Raw genomic sequence first — 25,279 nt, forward strand, 5'->3', positions numbered from 1 at the left:
TTGTGTTGATTTGAGGTCAAGAATCCCAAACACATCTTTGTTTTACTCACAGAAGGTTTCTTGTGGGTAGAACTCGAGGCTTTTCAGAGGCTAAACACTGCTTCATTCTAAGGTGACTGGTACGTCAAGATGTGTTTGGGAATCCATGGCTTTGGCACCGAAGGTCCCTTTAGGAATGGTGTAACTTTATATGATATTATAACAACAATTTTGCACATTATAAACTTATTTACAATATTGATTTATAATATTGCACCTTTTCTAACGGTATCCGATTTGTCCTTAGTTTCTTCTTTGACTTTCTGTGGGAATTCTACATTAAAGGATAAAACCAGTGTATTTTCATGCTGTTGCTTTCATCATAATATACAATATGTAATGTACAGACGCTTCAAAAAGTATTCAGACCCTTTCACACCATGAATTTACAGCTTAGAAAAAGTTTTATGAATGTAAAATGAACAATAGAAAACGTTATATCTGAAAATTTCAACAGTTTTATTGCTATCTTTTTATATATATATCATACATAATTTTATACATATTTATAGTATATTGATAACTTTTGGTAAGTATCTAGTGGACGCTAGAGCATACTGTATGTAGAGCTGTGAAGTCTAGACCGTTCTAATATCTGACCGTTAAAAAGGAAAACTATAATTGTAAATGTAGCAAACTTGAAAAATCTATTATTTCCATAAATATCGAATTTATATTAAAACCTGTGCTTTCCAGCTATGTCTGGAACTGTTTTAAATCCAGGACACTGAGTCGAGTCTCTGGATTCAGCCCAGGATGAGACTCAACAGTTTTGTGTAAAGATGAATCATGTACATCTTCCTAAAACCACAAGTTTGTTTGCGTTACCGTTTCAGTACAAATTAAACAAAACAGATTAGATAATGTGTGTGAACTTTAGGATTGTGTTAAGTCTATCTCCCTAAATGTTATATGGTTCCTTAAAGTTGTAACAATAAGTCTGCAATACAGTTCTACCTCTTATTATTACATTTGGCCTTTTATCGTCAATGAATTCCAAAGACGTAACACAGCTTTAAATTTTAATGGGAAAAACTCACTGGCATGGGATCTACATGCTACTCTCAATGTTTCCTGCATCAGCAAAAAGTAATATTACACCAGTGTTGTCCTTTCATTTGTTTCCAGGGGAACAGGACAGTGCTGTCAATTCCTTTTTTTCCTACAAATGAACAGTCAGAGCTTCACTTCTTTTTAAACTGTACAATACTTTATTTGGTTGACGGGCAGTCTTTCTGTTGAGATCTATTAAACATACTCTTGTCTGATTTCCTCTGGTGAAAGTGAAGCATGTTCTCTCAATATACAATCTTTAAAATCTTCCTGTTAACCGCACTTCATGGTTAACTAACTTAAGTCCTGTTTTCACGACCTGATCAACTTCTGAAAGGGGGCTGTTTTATAGTGATACATCATATAATACACTATGACATCCATCAGCTACTTAATTTAATGTATATAATAAACAGCAAAGTGCCATGTTACCAGTTAATCACATGTTTCAGAGACAGCTCATCCAGTACTCACTTGAATGTGTCATCACCCCACCACCTGTGACATTGAGTCTTGTTGTTGTTGTTGTTTGTGGCCGTGCAGCTTTTAGACCTGATGCACACGCTGCACACCCGGGCTGCCAGCATCTACAGCTCTTGGGCCGAGGAACAGCGCCACCTGCAGGCCGCGGGCAGGAAGATCGAGGCTGACTCCCAGACTCTGTGGACCAGCTGCTGGTGTCCGCTGCTGCAAGGTACGCAGGAGGTGCAGTGCACCCGCTGCTGTAGCAACCACCTTCATCACAGCTATATTTCATTGTGCAGAGCATTATATTATTCTTATATTATTAGCAACAAAGTAATGCAGGGTCATTAAATGCTACAGTACAAGTGCATTAGCACGATATGATAAAACTGCTAATATAGAAATGAGACTCAGCTTGAAAACAATCCTAATTGTTACAAAAGTTCTTGACATCATGGTGCTTTTTGTTGGAATGTATTTTCATACATTTATATGGGACTCATCTTTTTTAGTAATAGTTCAAATCATAAAAATACAATAAGACACATTTGTGTAAGTATGCTGTCTGGGAACCTGTTAAACCTGTCCTACTCTTCCTGTAAATTAAAGTATTGCTATTTAGTTTTAACCAATGGTTGATAATCATATATAATCAGATACAACTTCCTTAACATAAATATCCAAAAAGATTTTAAGTTTCATCTTGTTCTTGCCTGCAACACTCAAATATTATCCTACATGTGCACAATAATATCCTTGAAAATCCGCAAAATTGTTTTGATGAACAATTTCATGAAAGGTGCAGAATTCAACATATGAACGTGTCTGATGTGTTTTACCAAGTTTCGGTCACTTTGAGTCTGTCCTGCAGCTGATGTGTGTTTTGCTGATGTGTGTTTTGCTGCTAGGTATCGCTTGGCTGTGCTGCGATGCCAGGCGACAGGTCCGTATGCAGGCCCTCACCTACCTCCAGAGGGCGCTGCTGGTTCACGATCTTCAGACACTCGATGCCACTGAGTGGGAGTCCGGCTTCAATAAGGTAAGAAAAGAGGAGAAGCTACATGTCTGCATTGTCTCCTCTTATATTATACGTGAACCAAATCATTTCATCTTCTGCACTCGCTTCTGTGTTCTGTTTAAGTTTCACCACTTACAGTGATTCAGCTGTGCTCATTTACAGTCAGTAGATTTCCACATGTTTTAGAAGATTGCTGATGTGTGTGCACATGTACGTGTGTGTGTGTGTTTGCAGGTGCTATTCCCCTTGTTGACTAAGCTGCTTGACAACATAAGCCCAGCAGATGTGGGTGGTATGGAGGAGACCAGAATGAGAGGCTGCACTCTCCTGTCAAAGGTTTATAGCAACACACACTCACACAGCGTTCACTACCAACACCCAGCACATGCATCCCATACACAACATATCACTGAGCACTTTATTAGGAATATACATCTGCTTTTTCATGCAGTGAACCAAAAAAGCCGATCACAGCAGAGCAGTGTAATATCCTGCAGATTCAGGTCAGGAGCTTTAGAAGTACTGGAGGTCAATGAGCCTGAAGTTATCTTCTTAAAATCAATCTGGAACATTGACAATAGCCAGTTTGGATAATGAATCTTTAATACCTATTATAATAACTATTAGGGCTGGGCAAGTTAACTCGTTTTAATCGAGTTAACTCAAGTGATGAGTTAACTCGATTGTTTATCCGCCAATTATTTTCTTTTTTCCTGTTCTGCAGCAGTCAGCAACAGACTTTCACAAAATAAAAGCCTGACTTTCACAATAAAACAATAAATAATCAAACCTGAGTTAATGCGAGATAAAATAATTAATCGAGTTAACTCATCACTTGAGTTAACTCGATTGAAACGAGTTAACTTGCCCAGCCCTAATAACTATATTAACTTAAAGGGATAGTTCACCAAGAAATTAAAATTCACTCATTATCTACTCACCACTATGAGGATGGAGGGGTGAAGTGTTTGAGACCACAAAACACTTTAAGCTCCTTCATTTCTTCATCTTCTTATCTTAGCAATTATTATAGCCAATATTTTTAATGGCAAAACTAGACATAAAATAGAGTGATCTCCCTTAAGCGCTCCAGCTTTGATCAGGGACGATGCTGAATATGTTTCCTCTGAACGTTCCAGAAACATTTGCTCGCATAAATAAGTTCATGGTTGTGGCAGCGGCTGATGTTTGACTGTTTTCCATCTGCTCAGGTTTTCCTCCAGCACCTGTCTCCTCTGCTGTCCCTGCCGACCTTCGCTGCCCTGTGGCTCACCATCCTGGACTTCATGGACAGGTACATGCACGCAGGCTCCAGTGACTTACTGGTGAGTACAGTGTTAATACTGACTTTTTAAAATGATCCTGAGCCCGGTGTTGAATGAGCTGCTCTGATCTTGCTGATGTTCTCTTGGTTTGCACATGCAGCTGGAGGCCATTCCTGAGTCTCTGAAGAACATGCTGCTGGTGATGGACACTGCAGGAATCTTTCACAGTGCTGACTCCAGGACAGGATACTCCGACCTGTGGGAAATCACCTGGGAACGCATCATCTGCTTCCTGCCCAACCTGAGGGAGGAGCTCTTTAAACAGACGGTCATACCAGGTGTGCAGCTGACACACAAGCATGTTTGGATAAGACTAGTTTATCTGTTACACACAAGTGACAACATGTTTGTGTTAGTTTGTTGAATTAACTAGTATCCTCTTCATTTTTAGAACCAGTACCCAGTCCGCCTTCATCTCCAGCAGCTCGGCCTCCATCCCCTCAGGCGTCTCCACCACCTGCCCAGCCCCCCTCCCCAGTCCCAGTGTCTCCTGCAGAGACTCAGACACCCAGCAGGCCAGCATCACCCCAGGAGCCTCAGTCAACCAGTGCCACCGGTAAAACCAGGGACATGACAGCACTCCTACATGTTGTGTTTCACTCTCAGACTTAAAAACTCCCACAAATTGAGTTACGTCTGCGGAGACTGATTTAAGAAAGAGCAGAGAAGGTTTTAAGTGGATTCACTAGACCAGATTACCCCGAGTCCTATAAGATATTTGCTCAGGCTGATGATGTAAAGTTTCAGGAGAATTAAATGAAACACATTTCTTCTAATTGAGGACCAGGGAGATTAGATCAATCTGTAAATAACCTTCTACTCATTCGGATCATGGCTGCCTTGTGTACCAGTCTGTTTGGTTTCTTTGGTCATGCACACGATGCGTCAGTGAGATGCAGTACACACAGGAACGGTAGGGGGCGTTGTAAGGGCAGTACAAGCATAGACATATATAAAGGCTAGATGTCTCGTCTGCGTTGCCGGCCAACGGAGCCGGACGTCACCACATGGCGGCCATCTTGCTAGGGGGCAGCTCGCTCACCCATAACATTGTGTTGGTAGTGGTAAATAACTATAACTTACTCAATTTTCAACCGATTTTGAAACGGTCTGGTTTGTTATAAACGTCAGAGATGTAGTTATGACACTGCATAAATTATTAAATTTGTTTAGAAAATAACATAATTATTCATAAGTATGCAGTGTCATATATATCGAACGAGACATCTAGTCTTTATATATGTCTATGAGTACAAGTGTGACCATGTTTTCATTTACAACCTGCAATTCAATTGAACACACAGAGAATTTAGGTGTGCCCTCTAGTGGAAAACTCCAGTAACAGGCGTAGTACAGTGCACCGCAGGTATGTTCACAACTTTGCTCACGAAGCATCTGGTCGTCTCTGCAAACGTTCAGCTGAACAGCAAGAATATAAACTACAGTGTTGGAGCCAAACCAGCAGACAGGAAACCAGAGAGAGAGCTGGAGAGAAACATGGAGGTACGACCAGACTTAAATCAACAGCAAGGAAAACGACCTGACCCGATGAAAGCAGCTGCACAGTCTCTCTCACAAACACATTAAGGGTCAGAAAAAATATGCAATCTATTAATCAACTAGTCAACTTCTTTTAGGGAATAGTAGACTAACTGTCAGTGGTCAGGAAAACCCGTATAAGTACAAGTATAATAATGTTTATTACACAAAGTAGTACAGGTCAGGACGAGCTCTAGAGACTCGGAGAAATCACACAGCCAAACGGTGAAAGTCTGTCCTCTCCCTGCAGGGCAAGAAGTTTTATAGGCGGGAGGTGGGACCCCAAACCTAGCGATAACATGACATCACACAACAGGGCCATCAGCCCAAATAAGGAGGTGTTTTGCACATAAAGATGAAGATGCATTGGTCACGGACCTTCCCTTTACCCCCATCCATTTGCTGGTCAGAGGGTCATTCCCTAAGTCAAAGGTTTTTTCAAAGAGGGACAGACCTACTTGAATAAACACCTGGAGGACTCCCAAACTCTCAAATTCATACTTTACTCCAGCTACAGTTTCCATCATGTCCATCAGAGCTCAGGAGGACAGAGAGTTATACAGATACAGATCAGGGTGTGATGTTGAAGTGACGAGTGCAGCACTAACTGACCTGTTTCCAATCCTGTGTTCTGTTTCTTCAGCAGCGGACCGATCATCAGCAGTCCCACCCTCCAACCCCCCCATGCCAGTGCCGTTAACCACGTCCCCAAGCCACACCCACTCGCCCTCGAGCCAGTCACCGCTCATCCTGCAGCCCCTTGCCTCCGCCCTGCAGGTGGGAGTCCCGCCCATGTCCCTGCCAATCATCCTGAACCCCGCCCTCATCGAGGCCAGCTCTCCGGTCCCGCTGCTCACCTCGCCACGACCCATGACCCCTGCTGACCAGGTCAAGTAAGACAGAGAGCTCCCCCCCCCACCCCCCTCACTGAACAACTGGACCCAACAGGCTTCAACTCCAACTTCAGGATCTGCTCGCCAGCAGCTTTTTTTTGACATGATGAAATATAAAGTGTGAGAGGACAGATGACATGTGACACCTCAGTCTTATGACGTGTGATTGGAAGCGTTGGTTGCGTTGGCTGCAGGGTCCGAGCTACACACACACACACACACACACACACACACACCTGACCCTGCTGCTGCACCACACCTTCTTTGTGCCATTTTTCTGTTTGCTACTTTTTTTAAATTCCTGTGGATAAATGACTTAACGTAGAAAGAGTGACTTCATACTCAGACATTTTGGATCAGAAAATTCATTCAAGGAAAATAGTTCTAATAAAAATCATTGTGGTAAAATTGCAGTTCACTAAAAGTGTGAAGAAGAAGCAGCTGAGAACCCTGAGGTCCTGTGGGAGAACGGGGCTGTTTGGCAACAAGCGGAGAGTTCTCATTGTTGAGCACATGGTGAGAATTTGACTGGTTGATGCAAGTACTCAACTCACTGCATTATATATCTACAATAACACAAAGGTAGAAAGAAATGATCACAACATCCCACCACAGCTTGATTCTGGTGAGAAGAAGAAGTCTTTAAAAGAATTGTGTTCATCTGGAGTCTTAAGTAATTGAGAGAGTGTTTGTGTGTGTGTGCGCGGGTTGCGTGCATGTTTGTGCAAAACAGTGACTCACTGATGTGTTTTTAATAGTTTTGGATCAAGAATGGAGCTCAGTGGCAGAGGAATCAGATGTATCAGGCCCTTCACACACACACACACACACACACACACACAGAGTTGGTAGCAGACACTGACTGTTGCTTTGACTCTGTAATGAGATGTGTTGGCAGGAAGGTACCTTCTCCTGAACTTGACTCCTGACTGAACCTGATAAGACAGAGACGACCTTGTGGTTTTCCTCGGGAGCCTGAGCTCCACCTCCATGTATCGGTTTCACACAGAGACATGAGCTATGTGCTGCACTTGATGGAGGAGGATTGGATTATCCAGAGCTTTGACTTCAGTTGTAACAGAACCAATATTTCTCCCACTGTCGTCTCACCACTGTGTTGAGCATCAGTTTGAAATCTGTACAGAGACAAAACAAAGTTATTTATTTATCAGTCACTTTTTGTTTTCAGGGACCAAATTCTGTTCTCCTGTAAAGTCCAAAGACAGAATCAATGTTTGTATCTACTTTTCAATTCTTCATTCTATCTTCTTTTTATCCCCAAATGTAAAAACAAGCTTTGATTTTGACACCGTTTTAATTCCTCCTCCACTAAACAAAGGATTGTGGGTCTCGGACATTCCAGTGTAGATACTTGAGGGAGCTGTAGGGGCGACACGGGAACTTCTAAGGTTCATGATGAATCCAGCAAATGTTTAATCAGAGCTGAGACTCATGTTTCAAGGTGCAGATCGCTGCAGACATCCGTGTGGATTCAAAGCATGAACGAAGCTCAGCAGCTTTTCATGCAACGAGTTCACATCACAACAAAGTGTAGTGAAGTGGAGTGGAGTCATGGCTGAATACTTCCTGCTCACACTGAGTCTCCATTGAATGACGGCGTCTGTCTCTGGAAATCATCTGTTTTAGTGGGAATGTGTCAGCAGGTCATTTTGAAGTGGTGCATTTTCAGAGCCTTCGTTCCAGGTCAGTCACTTTATTCATGTGTCGTGGAGAAACAGATGCAGCAGAGCTCACACATTCTGTGCTGATACAAACAAGTGAAGGGCAGCAGCTGTAACTGCAGGACCAGAGGAAGACGAGCCGTTCTCACACATGAACTCCAGAGAATGTCCACCTTATCGGGTTTGGACTTTTGAGATTGTCCACTCAGACGCTTTCACATCCACACATAAATCTCTGTGTGGAAGCGTTGAGGTGAGGGTGGAGCAGCAGGCAGAGGCAGGACATTAAATATCAATTCCATCACATGTGAAGTTTACAGCACTACACCACTTTCCTAACCTCATTTTTCTTTTTTAGTTTTGCGTCTATCGCATGTTAGAAACATCAACACACACCAGCTTATTGAAGTGTGTGTTGATCAGCAGGTCTCTGGAGGTGATGGGATATGACGTGTTCACTAAACACTGCAGTAAATCAACAATCAACATTCAACAAAGATAAACCAGCTTCAATCTTTCTCCAGCATGTGCATGACGTCTGGGTGCTGCGCTGCACCCTGGTGGTGGAGTTCAGAAGTTTTTACTCCCATCAACACAATGTTATTGGATTTTTCTAAATCGATTCACAGTTTTTAGAATATACCGTCTTTGAGTTTTTTCTGCAGTAGCTGTTCCTTTGTAATGTTGCCTCCTTTTTCATTCAGTCCATAAGACTCCCTCTTCACTTTTTATCTGGTTGAATCTTTAAATCACAATTTGGTTCCTGAGCAGAAAACAGGATTCTCTGGCAGCAGCACTCTGAAGGAATCACACTTCAAATAGATGTTTTCCAAAGTGCTGTACATTCGCTGGTCTTCACTTGTGTCCACAGTGATGATTCAGTTGTTGCATTTCAGCTTTTTACCTGCTGCGGTTTCTCTACATAGAAAGGTGTCGACCCTCTTGCATGCTGACTGTGTCTTGTGTACAGTGACATCTACCCTGACAGACTGGTGGGGACTAACTTACCGTTTTAATACCAAATGTGTGACTGTGAGTGTGTAGATGTGGAGCCTAGCCTCCATTCACAGTGGCCCTGGACTCTGATGTTTCATGTTAATGTTATTTATTGAACTAGGTGAAGGAGAGAGGGATGTTTCCCGCTGACGTAGACGCAGTGTGTGTCTGTCAGCTAGGTAACACTACAGCCTTATAGAGCCACCGACGTGACATATTTTGTAAAGCTGTGGGTTTATTTGTTGTACGGGATTCTTAGATATATCAGCTGACAGGAAATTACATGAATATAATATGTATATATATATATAAATATATATATAAATGAAAGGTAATGTACTTTTTATTATGTAATAAATAAAATGTAAAGAAAGTCCTCATTTTGTTTTTTTTGTTGATTCCTTTCCAAGCACTCTTAAAAGTTGAAGCTAAGCTTTAGGTTTCGCTAAGAAGTACACTAAGAAGAGTCTTAAGTGCCCGCCTCTGATTGGTCAGTGGCACAGGCCAAGATACCCATTGTTACACCTGCACTGAAGGATCATCTTCATCATCTTCATCACATCCGTCTCCTTAAAAGAAAACTCGTTAAACAAATAAATGATTTGTAAAAAACCCTGAATCAGCTGGAAACCCTCACCTCTGCTACAGTTATTATAATCATACAAACTTTATTATGTGAAGTATGTGCTTTAACAAACACAAACACCTACTTCCTCCGTCATTGAGAGGATCTGAAAGATGCCACCAGATGGGTTAAAAGCATATGTTAAATTTCCCTCCTTGCATGAGTTTGCTTGTGCATGTCTGTGCATGTGTTTGGGACAAATAAATGTATCTTAATCTTTAATCTTTAATCTTAATCTTTAATATATTTTCACAGATTGGGAAATCCTATCGAACCCGTATAGAGTATTGTTAAGGATCCCAAAGTAGTGCAGTGTGCAACTTGTTGATTTGGACATGGGAGACTTCCACATTCCCACCAGATCATCCTGATAATTAAGAGTGTTTTCATTTCAACATATCAGACTGACACACACATTCCCGGGTGTTGCTCGGGCTGATCTGTCACGGCAGCAACGTTCATAGGACTATATTTTCTTTAGAGATTTCTCTATGAGGTAATAGGGCTGGGAATTGACAAAAATGTGACGATTCAATAGTATTGCGATATTTGGGCCACGATTCAATAGTATTGCGATACTGCAAGTATTGCGATTCGATTCTGCGATTTATTGCGATTCATGTCCCCCATGTTATTCAAAAGCATTACAAAAAATGAGGAAAATAAGACTCACTTCAAATGTCACATTTAATTCTGTGAACATTTTCTTCTACACATTAACTGAAGTGCAAAAACTTTGTCCTTGAACATTCAGGACACAGGACCTTTGTAATTATTTTCTGAATAGGAGACCTCTCACATGAACACTGAGCTCAATCATATAAATAAGAGTAACCTAGAGCTTCAATCAAATTGAGACCTGCAAGGTCATGACCCAAAATGTTAAATTCTTTTGGGAATATTGGCATTTTTGTTCAGAAAAAGGAGTTGGTCAACATGCTCATATGTTAAAGTTCCTCTGGAACGTTACTATATCTCCTGTAGTGGAGAACATCCTTTCCGCAGACACACTAGGTATCTTTTAAACTCTGAAACTCTTTTTTTTTTTTAAATATTGCAATACTTTGTGCTACAGTATAGATATAATCGCGGGCGCAAAATATTGCGATACTGAACAGAATCGATTTTTTCCCCCACCACTATGAGGTAAAAGGACATGTTTGTTAGATATCACTTCCAAGCTTTATATTGAGCTGAATTAAGGGATCTTTAATTTCGGAGAGTTGTTAACATTGACCAGTAAACAGTAAAAAAGATAATGATGACGCTGGCATATTATAAGTGAGGCAGTAGGAAACATGTCTGAGTACATCTCTGGTGTAAAACATTTGGGTTTTTTATTTCAAAGCAAAATGAGAACCACAGTTTTTTTTTGTTTTTTTTAGTAAACTAACTGTATTAGAAACTACAGAGGCCAGGAAAAAAACTGTTATATTTGTACATGGAATGTAAAAACATCGGTGAAACAAGGAACCATAACAGCAAACTGTACGGATTTAAATGATCTAATCTAGAAAGAATGCAATCTCTTGAAGGGACAGTGGAACATAAACGTGAACAACACTCCACTCACAAAGATTTTTTTTTTTTATTCCTCGTTAACCAAGACAGAACCAAAACCCCTACTGTCACCTATCTACACCATCAGCAACAAACAACACTTAGAAAAACAAACGCCTGGAACAGGACTCCTCACTTGGCGTCCAGCTTTGCCATTTCCTGAAGGTATATTCCGATGCTCTCGCTGTCAAACAGAACAAAGTAAATGTTTTTCAGGGAGGAGCTGGTGGACGACACGAAATGGTTGGAGATGGCCTTGAGGATGAGCTGGGCGGCGGTTTGCTTTGGGAATCCGTTCCTGTGGGAGACATTCAAACAGAGCTGTTAGGTCAGTGTGTGCGGAGCTGAAGAAGCTGAAGTTACACACAGGACACGTTTGAACAGCGAAAAAGAGGATGTGCAGCTGAAGAGCAGCTGAAGAGATAATGATGTGGAGTGTCACTGTGAGCAGACAGACTACAGATGGAGCTGCATCTGCAACTATGGGACTACATATGACAAACGCTGGTCCCAGCTGCAGGAAGCAGTTTCATAAAGTGGCCAAAAGACTGGAACTATCTGATTCACATCCCTGTGTGAACGAGTGGACGTTCAGATTAAAAGCAGCTCTGCATCCTGAGAGTCCGGCTGCACCAACGGATCTGTGTTTTCATTTTGAAACAAGACAACCTCTGTCCAGACAAGTAGTTTTGTTCCGTATCAGAAATAATCCCCATCCATATTAACACTACTGAAAACATACATCACAATTAGGGTTGCAAAGGGGCGGAAAGTTTCCGGTAAATTTCCGGAAACTTTCCATGGGAAGTTTAGCTCGGGAAATTTGAAAAAAAAAAAAAAACTACGCAAATTAAACGCTGAGCAATAAAAACATCATTCAAAACTCTATTTTAAAGATGTATGGAACGTTGAGTTTCAACCCTCCACTGGTCATTCTTCCATCACATGCACAGATAACTCCCAGCATGCTTCACTCTACAGCAGGGCTACTGAGGCCTGCTGTAGAGTGAAGGACTAGTCAGGTAAGTTTCAATGATATTACTGGGAAAATATATTAGCATGCTGATTGAGGATTGTTCATCTGTTCATCTAGACTATTTCCATTAATCTATCCATCAATTGTAAAATATGTTTACAGACGATTCCAATTGTTTGGCCAATTATTTATATCTCTGGCATTGCATTAGTGTTTTTTTACAAACTTTTTTCTCATCTTATTCTACAGAACAATGCCACGTGCACTCTCTCATGTGTGGAGACATTTCACCTCATCCAATGTAGAAGGAAAGGCTGTGTACATTTGCAAATACTGTGCAAAGACCTATGTTAAGAATGACACAACGATGCAGAAGCATATAGTCAAGTGCCCAAAGTTTCCTCAGGGCTCAAATCAGCCTATGACAAACCAAAATGTTTATGTTTATGTCTGTATATGACAAGGTAAATACAGTTAGTATAAATTACCCACAACATTTCCAGTTTATTCCCATTAATTCCCGTTAATTCCCGATAAATTCCCATGGAAAGTTTCCAACTTTGAATATTCCCGGAATTTTGCAACCCTAATCACAATACCCTTCACATGCACTGGTCAGCAGCAAGTCTACTCTGCAGTTAGAGGAACAGCAACAGATTTCTTTTCTTGGATCAACAATGAGGAGTTTCCAAACTAAAAAGGCGCATGCAGTGTTTCCAAACTGAAATGACACATGCAGTGTTTCCAAACTGAAATGACACATGCAGTGTTTCCAAACTTCTCTGTTTTAGTGGCTGTTAAACTCTGGAGTCGTCTGGACGCCTACTGATGATAACCTTGTTTGTATTTGAAACCATAGAAGTGTGAGGTGTCTGAGGCGTGTCACAGTGAAGCTCACCGTCCAGCAGGAAGTGAAGGGAAAGCGACAGACTTGAGCTTCTTCTCCTCTGCTGCTGAGAGACAGTTCTTCACCGTCTTCTCCAGCTGGTCTTCACACTTCTCCGAGCCCCACTGAGGGACGTTACAGTGGATGACGAAGCGCGCTGCCATCCCGTTGGCCTGGCTCACTGCCACTGCAGGGGGGGGGGGGCGAACACACAGACACTCCAGTTTGACAACGACTTTTAGATCAGAGCTATTTCATTCATGAACTTTATAACCTATGTCCTACATCTTCTGTAATCCTAAAAGTGATTAGCTTTTAACAAATCAAAGTTTTCAAAATTGTTGAACATGACTGTTTTTCATGCAACAGTTTTGTCCTTAAATACACGAGGATGCATGCGTGTGTCACAGGTCAGTCATTCATTCTCTGCCGGCCTTTGCCTTTGCCATTAAGTTGAAAAGTCTTTCTTTGTTTAGAAGGTTCCAGCCTGAGTGAAATGGCCCCGGAGAATCTCAGTGGCTGCAAAGGTTAAGAGCTGAGGAGAGGAAACGATAATGGAGTGTGTTTAATATTGAGCTCTTCCAGTCTTCTCAACTACTCAATGCTTTACAGTACAAGTCACATTCACACGCTGCATTTATTTGCAGCACTTCCTCTATCACACATCAATCATCACAGCCGTCAGGGTCAGTAGTTTGCACTTCAGCACGTTGGGAGGCAACCCGCTCTACCTCCTGAGCCACAGCCGGCCCACTGTGTCCAGTTTGTCCTGAAGGTCAACTCTGCTGAAAAGTTCCAAACTTCTTTCATTTCACAGTTGGAAATGGTTGCATTTGTATTACAGCGGACTAAAGAGGAATCTCTGGACTGCAAGGCTTAGTATTTGTTCTGAAATGCAGAGTGAATTATGGGACCTTAAATAAACAGGTGATAGTCTTTCTATACTACTGTGCGTCCAATCAGTTCAGTTTGTCAGTAAGTCAGCAAACACAATTTTGTATTTCAAGACAACAGGATGCGAAACACACCAGTACAAAAGGTCAATCAAAAAGGTGAAGAGGCCTGACTGCTTCCTGAAGCTGTTGCAAAGGGGCAGAAAGTTTCGGGTAAATTTCCGGAAACTTTCCACGGGAATATTAAGCTCGGGAATTTGGGGAATTTTTGAAAAAAAAAAAAAAAAAATGCAAATTAAACGCTGAGCAATAAAAACATCATTCAAAACTCTATTTTAAAGATGTATGAAACGTTGAGTTTCAACCCTCCACTGTGCATTCTTCCATCACATGCACAGATAACTCCCAGCATGCTTCACTCTACAGCAGGGCTATTGAGGCCTGCTCTAGAGTGAAGGACTAGTCAGGTAAGTTTCCATGATATTACTGGGAAAATATATTAGCATGCTGATTGAGGATTGTTCATCTGTTCATCTAGCCTATTTCCATTCATTTATCCATCAATTGTAAAATATATTTACAGACTATTCCAATTGTTTGGCTAACTATTGATATCTCTGGCATTGCATTAGTGTTTTTTTACAAACTTTTTTGTGCCCAAAGTTTCCTCAGGGCTCAAATCAGCCTATGACAAAACAAAATGTTTATATTTATGTCTGTATATGAAAAGGTAAATACAGTTAGTATAAATTACCCACAATATTTCCAGTTCATTCCTGTTAATTCCCATGGAAAGTTTCCAACTTTGAATATTCCCGGAATTTTGCAACCCCACTCTTCATTACAGCACATGTTTTGTACCTGATGCCACCTCCAGGGGGCCCTGTGCTTTCCGCAGCTCCTTCACTCCATCCAGGAACTCCCGGCCTCCAGCCTTCTCCAGAGCGTTGCCTACACACGGAGCACAGCAGCAGGTGAGCACAAAACCCGGATAAAACGTTCTCTATAAAAAACAGAATCCACAAGAACAAGTCTTCCTCACCAACTCCGTCTTTGAGGTCCATCTCTGCATTTGTCGGGTTGATTATCCCTTCCACCTTGATTGTTCCAATTTTACTGATTTCACTCTCCGTTAGTGAAAGCTGTGGATTCACGACATTAACCACACAGTGAGTTTTCTTGATCTGTCTCCATCATACATGTTGAGGATCAGTGTGGACTGGCCTCTAAGCAATGCACATCACCTTTTGTCCGAGGAACAGGCTCTTCGCCGACAGGATGGTGAATCCGTCTCCAGGTCCGTCCTCAGCTGTGGAGTTCGGTACAGACTCTTTGTCGTTGTCGGTGCTCTTTGGCAGCGGACACAAAGAAATGAACATTAAACCAACACTACACAGTAGCTGATACACAAACCTTCTGGAGCTGGCTATCAAAGTTGAGAACCAACTGAAATATGTTTTAGAACTGAGTACAAGAAGTGTCTGGAATCAACAGGTGACATTCAACTTCAGGACTAAAACCGCCCGGCACAAGACCAGCTTCTTCCCGACTGCAGTGGGCCTTATCAACAAGGCCCGGGACCCCCACCTGTCTTGGAATTTTTTTCCGCCCCCACACCCCTAAGATGTGTTAAATTAATGCTTATTATATTTTATATATTATACTGTATTACATTGCATATTGCAATTTGACACTGTTCACTGTTTTGCTTTTTGCATCATGCATGTCACCTCTTACTTCACTTTTTATATCTTTTATCTTTTATATATTTTTATATAGATATATTTATGTCTAAATAAATGCTGCCTTGTATAAATATTAGAAAAAGTGAGTAAATAAGAAGTAAATAGTGAGTAAATATATATTGTTTTTTTATTATTATTATTGTTTTTCTTTTGTGTGGTGTATTTATTGTGTTTTATGTTTCTATGTTCATTGTATGCACCAATAACCAGAGCAAATTCCAGGTAGGTGTAAACCTACTTGGCAATAAATACCTTCTGATTCTGATTCTGTACCAACTTTACTTTGATTTGATATTTCATGATTTCCTGTTTCTCCACTTTTCCGTTGAACAGAAAAAAGTTAGATATGTTTAATATTTAATCTTGACCCCGATCAGAGCAAAATGAAGGTCCTCCAATGAGATCAGCTGAAGCTTTTAACAATATATCTTGTCCTCTTAAAAAAAATGCTCTTGATGGACAGTCCAATACATTTGATCATCTACACACATGTATGTACATAGAGTCCAGTTCCTCAGCTCAGCTGGATCTCTGGGCCTCTTGAACTTAGACTTAGTTGGACTAAAGTGCTCTTGAAAAAAGCTCTGTCAGGAGACAGCTTACAAAAAATCCAAAAACAACAGCCACTAACAAAAGTGTAATTTGTATCTGTATTAAAACTCCACCATCATCAAAAACATCAGATCAACAGGCAGCTTCGATGAGCCAAGGACTCAGGCTGCTGGTCGGTTTCCTGCTTGGAGCGATTTGCTTGAGCAGGTGTGAACACAGCAACTTAAAATAGTTTGACACAAGTTATAGACATGTCCACTCTGGGTTTGCATCGAGGTCTCAGTGCTCTTGTACACTCAACACCTGAAGACTGTTTCTACTGAATAATTGAACAAATAGTCACAGGGACACATTCAGTGAGATCCTGGCTTCTGTCTCACCACAAAGATTCTGGTAAATCCATGTGTTAAGTGGATATTGATCACTGAGAAGCTGGACCGGACAGATCTGAGAAAGATATAAGATGTAGCCCTCCCTCCTCCCTGTGTTTTAATCCACTCCTTCACATAGAGCTGACTGACCTTTGGCTTTCGGCCTCGTTTGCCTTTGACCTTCTTGACGGTTTTGACGGGCTGCTTCTTGCTCTTGGAGCGCTCTTCCTGTTTCTCAGGGTTGGAGGACTGGTCCACTTTCACCCTGGCCCCCCTCTTCTTGGAGAGCAGCTCCGGGTGGATGCGAGGCAACACCCCTCCGTTGGATATGGTCACCCCCCGTAGAAGCTGACGGAGAAAAACATGTCAGAAATGAAAGCGTTGGATGGTGAACTTTCCCAACAACTCACAATCTTTTCTCTTGCAGATGTGAAATGACTGTTAACCACAGGGTTGGGATTAGGGATGGGGCAAAAAATCGATTCAGTTACAAATCGCGATTCTTGTGAATGACGATTTTAAATCGCCATGCTGCCTCCCAAATCGATTTTAAAAAAAAACATATTTATTGGTTTATACCGGGGGGGATATATGGGAGGAGCAACATCACCCCAGAGCATGTTGACCAGCTCTTGTTTTTGCACAAGTATCTAAACATACCCAAGCACTAGCTTTGCATCGCCTACATGCAAACAACAATAGCCTACTTTTTGTTTATTTCAAAGTTTATATTTTAAGTAAACTTTTATTCATTCTATTTAATTTACCTTTTATTTATTGTTTAAAAGTAGCCTAAGTGGCATACATTTCTTAATCTGTCAGTTTGTGTGCAGTTGACAGGGGCTTTACAATAATAGGGAACATTTTTATTTATTTTCTCTATTGGCTGCCCGGCAGTCATTAAGTTAATGTTAAAGTTTGAAATAAAACTGGTTAAGCTCTAAGTGAATTTGACTGTGTTGTATTTGAAGGTATGATTCAACTTTTTTCCATGGTCCAGTATTTAAAAAAAAAAAAATAACCAAAAGAAATCCCAGGAAATCGTAATATCGAATCGCAATACTTACAGAATCGCAATACATATCGTATCGCCACCTAAGTATCGTGATAGTATCGTATCGGGAGGTCCCTGCCGATTCCCGTCCCTAGTTGAGATACTTCCAACTTCAGGAATTTTAGCTGCTACAACATCTGTCAGGTGAAACCTTTACTGTCACCATGCATTGGCCTCACACTCCAGGGGAAAGTTTCATTCAGGGTAACATGAGAGGACAGTACATTCATAATGATATAACAATAATGACATTATGAGAACTATTACCGATCATCATTTGTTATGGATGCACCATTTCATTCAAAGTCACCAAATATAAAACACATGTGAAATCACTTTATTTTAGAGATCAGGCGTCTCATTTATAACTGTGGCGTACGCCTGAACTGGGCCTGAAACGTGCGGACGCCACTTCTCACGCAAACGTTGGGATTTTAAAAAACAAACTTGACGGGACAATTTGTGCACTTCCACAGCTTCTCTTTCCTGCTTCTCCTTCCTTTTCTCCATATTTATCACATCAAGATAATTCTTATCTGATCAGTACATGTTACTAACTTGACCCCTTTTCCCGGAGTTTCTGTGCCTTAGCGCCCGCGGATGCAGGGCCACAGCTGTGGCCGCACCATGGATTATGATTGTGGATCGCGTGTCGGAGGTCGCAATGGTGGATCCAGTTCGGTGGATTCTGTATCGTGCCAGCTGATCGTCGTTGTAATGGAGGATCCTTTGTCGCGTTGGCATCGGATGATGAGGGACCACGACCGAGGCGGCAGCTGATAATGGATTCTAACTGGCGGCGGTGGACAATGACTGTGGATTATAGTGGATCCCATCCTGATGCTGGATCGTGGTCTTGCTGCTGGCCAGAGACTGTGATTGCAGCGGGACTGCCTGACACATAGTATTGAAAAATGTTTAGCCTAATGGATGCTGCTAAAAATCCTGATGATGTTTTCTTACACCTGACATCTATTGCACTTCTGTCCGTCCTGAGAGAGGGATCCCTCACATGTGGCTCTCTCTGAGGTTTCTACATATTTTTACCTGTGAAAAGGGTTTTTAGTAGTTTTTCCTTACTCTTGTTGAGGGTTAAGGACAGAGGATGTCACACAATGTTAAAGCCCCATGAGACGAATTGTTATTTGTGAATGTGGGCTATACAAATAAAACTTGATTGATTGATTGATGATTTTAGAAAGACTTTTAAAATTTTTATAACTTCGAGACTCTGGCATGCTAACTAGTTATGCGGCCCCGTGCGGTTGGCGTCCAACTTATAAGAGGGACAAGTGGAATTTAGCCACACGAGATTGAGCAATAACAGGTCTGGGATGATTGGTGACATTATTAATGTCCGTGTTTGCGCTGCTGGCACACTGGATGGCCTGCATCTGGTGTATGATCAGACGGTTTTAATTCATTCTGAGCTACTCGCAATCATGGATAATGTTAATCATCCTGCTCTTCATGAATGGTTTGGGGCAGGTGTCTAACTTTATAGCTGCTTTGATGCTTGATAAATATACGCTTCTCATCTATTGTCGCGCACTTTCAAGATTTACAATGCATGTGTAGATAACTTGGTGCATTTCTCTTCCCTGTTCGACACTCATCACAAGGATTGTATTCCTTTCCTTTGAGATCTTCACCGGCAACGTGCGAGTCCTCTACTCATCTTTAGGCACGTGTTTAGCGTTCGCTGTTGGCTACATGTTAGTGACGACTAGGGCTGGGCGATATGGGAAAAATTGTGATCACGATACGTTTTTCCATATTGATCGATCTCGATTCTTATCACGATATGTAGCTTTTGATCAGTTTCCTGAAGCCGTCCCTCTCCACTGTGCTCAGGGGCATCATATCTGTAGCTAAGCAATAAGTTATAGCGCTCGTTATATTTTTTCCCCGCTTCGATTGTTTTCATATGGGGCAATGGCTGCAAAACACGACTGGATGGACTGTTGTTTTGCTAACAGAGCGATGCTAACGTTAGCGATGCTAACGGGAGACGTAGTGGCCTTGCCCGTCTCTTTGTTTGGTGTCGTGCAAACTTGAGCCCGCAGACTCCGACACTGTTGTTGCGCTTACTTTTGCCACGTGAGATCGAATACATGTCACGAGGAGATAATCGAAATCGATCTAAATTTTATCGCGATCCCGAATCGGGATCGAAAAATCGCCCAGCCCTAGTGACGACCATCGCTTACTTTTTTAGAGACTGGAGATCTGGAGGCTCCTGGGTACATCACCAGCTGGATGGCGCTACGACAATATGTCTGTCTGATTGAATCAGTGTGACAGTGAGTTTGTTGCCTTGTGTTACGGAGCCCCACTGTCGAAAGATCGCAGGACAAAGAATAGGACTTTTCTCCTACGGTTCAGGAAATGCTTCGACTCTGTATTCTCTCCAGGACAACTGTTTCAATTTCCATGTAAGTGTTCACTTTTGCTCAGTTTCCATGACTTTTCCAAACCTGGAAAATAAAAAAATAAATTCCATGTTTTCCAGGTACCGTGGGAACCCTGATAGATGCCATTATTTTGTCTATTTGTATTGATGTATTAAGAAGAAATTAAGAGTTGTATCAACAAAATTTTAGTAATTAAAAAGTCCTCTCACCAGCACTTCTTGCGCTTGCTAGTAATGAAACATATTTTAAACTGTCTTTGACTTTAGCCATTTTTTACTGTAAAAAACAACAATAAATAGTTAATTCACTAAAAAATGACAGAAAGTTAAATGCAACAACACAGTGTGAGAATCTCTGAGCACTCGGCTCCACTGGTCGAGCAGCATCTCACCTGGTTGAGCTCCTCGTCGTTGGCCACAGCCAGCTTGATGTGCCGGGGAGTTATTCGTCCTTTCTTGTTGTCCCGGGCTGCGTTTCCTGCCAGCTCCAAGATCTCAGCTTAGAGGAGAAAGAACAGTGTGTGGAAACCCATCAAACAAGCAGTGTGTGTTCTAGAGTTCTAGCCCAACACAACAGCCAAGAAGATTAGACCAAACTCTCCAGTGAGGAAACCAGAGATGTGTACATAGACACAGCAAACAAACATCTAATAGAAATTCTTTTTTCTGATTGTATATGTGTTATAGGCCAGGACACTTCTATAGTCCAATTGTTATTTTTTGGGAGGAAAAGAATGAGTCCTGTGTGATCATGAACGCTGTTCCTGTTCTAATTTGTATCATTAAGCTGCTCTAACAAAGTCCATGAAAGTGTTTGTAACTAGTTGGGGAAAGTTGTTGGAACATAACATATCGAATGTTAGTTTTCTTTGTTACTGTCTATGTTCCGTCTTTTTGTTGTGTGTTGACATGAAGTAAACGTTTAAACTATGAACACAAAAATCTGAGAATTTATATCACATTCATCATAACTGCATCAATACATGTACATACAAAACCCAATAATGGGACACATGACACACATTGATTATAAAGCACCAGAGGAGACACTGGTTGGGTTCAGTCCGACACGAGTATATTTATATAAACATCAGGTGGAATTTGGTTCATATTCTGTGACAAAAAAACTAGTATTTCAATAGGATTGGACTGAATCTCTGAAAAAATTGCTTCACTCTTTTCAAAGTTGCAATCCTCAGACATGAAAGTTTCAACACACTTTTTTTCATGTACTCCACAGACCCCTTTGGTGGGATTTATATATCTGCACTTTCAGCTTTGCATTCTGGGATTTCTGAGCACATTTTGACAGAGGTCACATGGCTTCAATGATCTGTGTAAACCATTGGTCGTACTGGACATCACTCAACACAACATGGGTCTGAAGTGTCTGTCCAGTTCTGAGCCATGGTGCTGAAACTCCCAGTGCTTTCACAATCACATTAACATGGACATAATCATATATAATGTCACAAAACTCCCTGGTAGAATATCTTTTAAGCAGAGGATAATGAATCCTGAGCTGCGTGTAATAATTGCAGTTGCATGATATCATGACAGAATGTGATGCTTCACCTGTCAATACCCTTTGTCCCAGATTATTACAGTCTATATGTATATACACTGAACACTATAATGGTGACCTATTATATACTATTACTACCTTGTAAACACAACTGTTGCACTGCACTCTGTATTACACAGTGTAATTATAATAACGGAGTTTACTATCACCCTCCCTTATTGTTTTTTTTCAAACTCTGAGAGCAAATAAATACTTTACACAGATCAAAAGCACTGAAAAGAGCTAAACACTGATTCCAGACATTTAAACTGTATTTTTCAGTTTTAAAACCATAGTTTATACTTTCAAAATGTACTTAAATCCGTCAAATCCCTATTCCGATGCAAAGGGAATGAACCCAGTTTTACCTCATGTGCTACCTACCTGCCAGGTACTCGATGACCGCTGCCATGTAGACCGGCGCCCCCATGCCGATGCGGTATTTGTGCGTGCCGGTGCGCAGGTACCTCATCATCCTCCCCACAGGGAAGATGACGCCCGCCCTGGACGAGCGGGACAGCTTGGTGGCCTTCTTCTTTCCGCCTCTGGCTGACATCTTGTTCTGGACACAGGGAGTACAGCCCCAATGAGTGATTCACATCAATACCTGCACAGAGCTTCACACAAATACATGTGGCTCAGGAGGTAGAATGGGTCGTCCGCTAAACAGGACATCGGGGGTTCGATCCCCGGCTCCTCCATTCCACATGAATCTGACAAGAGATGCGTGAAGTGCTGCACATGTTTGAGTAAGGTACTGGTAAAACTTTACTGTAAAGCAAAACTCATCAGGCCTAGAACAAGTCATTGTATTAGCACTATATAAATATATATTGGCTGTGGCTCATGAGGAGAGTCATTCACTAACCAGAAGGTCACTGGGTCAAACCTCAACACCCTCAGTCTGAATTCCAAAGTGTCCTTGGGCAAGATACTGAGCCTGACGTACGAATGATGGGTGATAGAAAAGTCTGTGCAAAGTAGTGTACTTGTACTATACTGTACTTTGAGAAGTCTCGAACAGTGATATATTATACACACATTCAGCGTTCATCATACAGATATCAACCCACACAGATAGTTCTACGTTTTATTTTGACACAATTTGACATGTTCGGCTCAATGGCAGAACAACTTCCTGTGATAATCAGGAGGAGGCACTTTTCATATGGACTATTTTCTCTGGTAGACGGTATTTCATGCGGACAAATAACTCGTTTTTTGTTTAGGGCATTTACTTTTAATATAGGTGAACTGGCGCTTTTCATGTTGTATATCTTATATTTTAGCACCGATGCCAAGCAAGAGGTTTCACCACTGGAATTATGAGAGCTTGAGTTTGCCAAAAAAAAAACATGAAAATGAACTGCCTCCTCCATAAAAGTTTCAGCATGGACACTTAATTCATAATTTACAGAATAAAGTGCATTCACACGATGCAGATGATTGATGGGAGTTGGATTAGATGGGAGATAAACAGTGGTGTATAAAGTACTTGAAAGCCATACTTGAGTAAAAGTACAGATATCTTACCTGAAAGTGACTTGAGTCTTAAAGTAGCTCATATTAAATGTACTTAAGTATCAAAAGTATCTGGTTTTGAAATTTAGTATCAAAAGTAAAAGTAAAAGTACCAAAATTAAAAATGCAAAGTGCTTTTTATAGTAGGTCTAAGACGTCATTTAAAAGTTGATATGATCGAACGTGATTGAACGTGTAATATCAAAGATTGGCGACTTCCTGTTGCGTTTTCCGTTACGTTCCGCCATAACGTCTTTAAACGGAACTGTTGTTCTGCTGTTCCTTGAGAAAAAAAAATGAAAAAAATGATAAAAAAATAAAGACTATATATGTAATGGACTCGTGCGTAAAGCCCGTGTTGCGCTAACCTCCGCTGCTCAAGTAACGAGACAGTTTGGAGAAGAAGTAAGAAGTAGAAAGTACCGAAATTGGTGTTCAAATGTAACGAGTAAAAGTAAAAAGTAGTCAGGAAAATAAATACTCAAGTAAAGTACAGATATGTGAAAAATCGACTAAAGTACAGGAACGAAGTATTTGTACTTCGTTACTTCCCACCACTGGAGATCAACAGTGAGGAGGAGAGACTTTGAGAAGGGTTCGCACTGCGCTAAGCTAACCCGGTGTGTGCGGAGGAAGTGCTCTGACGTGTGTGTACACAAAGTGTTGTGTTGTGAAGGAAACGTTATGTCCGCGGAGGTTCGGGGGGGGGCGGTGTGTCCCGGTTCCGGAGGTCTCTGTGCGGACAGGTCGCAGCTGTGCCGAGCTGCGGCCTCCCTCCCCCCGGAACCTGGCCTCTGACCACCGGGGCGCACTAATTAACTAATTAACGCAGGAGTCCGGTGTGGAAAGGTGGAGGGATACGACGATGTGTTGCGGTGCGGTGCACGGTGCACGGTGTACCGGGGACCTGAGCACCGGGCAGCAGGGCCGCGCAGGCTAACGCTCCGGTCCCCGGGCTGTGACATCACAGCGGAGCCGCGTTACTTAACGATACATTGTTGCGTTCTTTACATCAAACACAATCCTGACATGCCGACACACACACACGCACGGAGCGGTGCGTGCGTGTGACTGTTAGCGTCAAATCAGCAGTGGGTGGGGGGGGAAAGGGTGGGGGGGGCTGACGCTACTGTACATGTTAGCTAGGAGGACAGCTCTTAGCTCTGCACAGTTATCTGACTCCACTGAGTTTAGCTCCTCTACGATCATCCAGCACCAGCACGAAGCCTGCCCCCCCCACCTCCGTCTTCCTCCGCCACGTCCCCTCCACCCTCCACTCGCCGGGGAGAAGCGGAGCGTCCCCCCCCCGTCAGTCCGGATATGAGCCCGGGCATGAAACATGAAGGACCCCCCCCCCCCCCCAAGTGGTTTCTACCTGCTTTCTCCCCCGAGCTGCTGCTGCTGCTGCACGGTTCGACGGTCGAGTCCCCTCCGGTGACCGGTCACCGTGTGTTAGGCTCGGGTTTGGTTTAGTAGTTCCTGTCCGTGTGCGTATAGCCTGGCTTCTTCCCAACCTTAGAAAAAACACGCACACACGCACACACACACACGCACATACACAGAGGGGAGAGCAGGAACAGCGTCGTGTGGTCGGAGGCCGCCTCTGTGCTACTGATGCTGCAAAGGGGAAAAATTCAATAGAGGGAGATTTCAGTGTAAACGCCCCCTTAGCATGGCTCCACAAGAGGACACATGTTGTGTGGAAGGGACACAACGTGCTCACACACTCACATGACACCGGGTTGGAAAGAGGGATAAAGATAAACCTGCATTTAATGAAATGTCCTCTGTGGAGGATGGATAGATCCAAAATGGTTGCCCTAAAAATGACCTGGATGTTTCCCCCTCATGTGAATGCAGGCTGCAGCTGTAACAGGTTGGACATGCAGAGTGTGGAGGAGGTGAAGTGGATCAGACAGACGATGGATGCATCACAAGAGGAATCACAAGGGGCTGGAGATGAGGTGCAGCATCCCATCAGATCAGATGATCAGCCACAATCCTCTATTGACTGTGACATCTTCCCACCTTACAAGTGGGTTTTGTTCTTCATCCCTCCATTCTTCTCAGCAGCAGTCTACACTTCCTTGAGATGAGTCGTCTATCACG

General features: G+C 42.1%; 2 protein-coding genes across 4 annotated transcripts in view; one reads left to right on the forward strand and one right to left on the reverse strand.

The window, feature by feature from the left end:
* Positions 1-9,337, forward strand: part of gbf1 (golgi brefeldin A resistant guanine nucleotide exchange factor 1) — an 82,098-nt gene extending 72,761 nt beyond the window's left edge. For all 3 annotated transcript variants that reach the window (XM_061087132.1, XM_061087134.1, XM_061087133.1), the window contains exons 34-40: positions 1,636-1,786; positions 2,466-2,596; positions 2,810-2,911; positions 3,787-3,900; positions 4,001-4,178; positions 4,292-4,456; positions 6,083-9,337. In XM_061087132.1, the coding sequence (XP_060943115.1) occupies positions 1,636-1,786; positions 2,466-2,596; positions 2,810-2,911; positions 3,787-3,900; positions 4,001-4,178; positions 4,292-4,456; positions 6,083-6,336 (1,095 nt within the window). In that variant the 3' untranslated portion in view covers positions 6,337-9,337. The remainder of the gene's footprint in view (positions 1-1,635; positions 1,787-2,465; positions 2,597-2,809; positions 2,912-3,786; positions 3,901-4,000; positions 4,179-4,291; positions 4,457-6,082) is intronic.
* Positions 9,338-11,055: 1,718 nt separating this feature from the next.
* Positions 11,056-24,695, reverse strand: LOC133020561 (core histone macro-H2A.2). The gene is made up of 9 exons (XM_061087164.1): positions 24,546-24,695; positions 22,034-22,211; positions 20,478-20,584; positions 16,769-16,966; positions 15,195-15,299; positions 14,993-15,092; positions 14,812-14,901; positions 13,070-13,244; positions 11,056-11,493 (listed from the first exon to the last, which is right to left on the reverse strand). The coding sequence occupies exons 2-9, from the start codon at positions 22,203-22,205 to the stop codon at positions 11,328-11,330; spliced, it is 1,113 nt and encodes a 370-aa protein (XP_060943147.1). The 5' UTR covers positions 22,206-22,211; positions 24,546-24,695; the 3' UTR covers positions 11,056-11,327.
* Positions 24,696-25,279: the final 584 nt, after the last annotated feature.

The sequence above is a fragment of the Limanda limanda genome, chromosome 15, assembly GCF_963576545.1.
Source record: "Limanda limanda chromosome 15, fLimLim1.1, whole genome shotgun sequence".
Taxonomy (NCBI): domain Eukaryota; kingdom Metazoa; phylum Chordata; class Actinopteri; order Pleuronectiformes; family Pleuronectidae; genus Limanda; species Limanda limanda.

What these genes read in the sequence shown, in the direction of transcription:
- LOC133020561 (XM_061087164.1), bottom strand. Translation starts at nt 22,205, where the DNA reads ATGTCAGCCAGAGGCGGAAAGAAGAAGGCCACCAAGCTGTCCCGCTCG. An exon ending in ACGACGAGGAGCTCAACCAG is followed by an intron (nt 16,967 to 20,477) that starts GTGAGATGCTGC and finishes TTTCTCCGTCAG; the next exon opens with CTTCTACGGGGGGTGACCAT. An exon ending in AACGAGGCCGAAAGCCAAAG is followed by an intron (nt 15,300 to 16,768) that starts GTCAGTCAGCTC and finishes CCGCTGCCAAAG; the next exon opens with AGCACCGACAACGACAAAGA.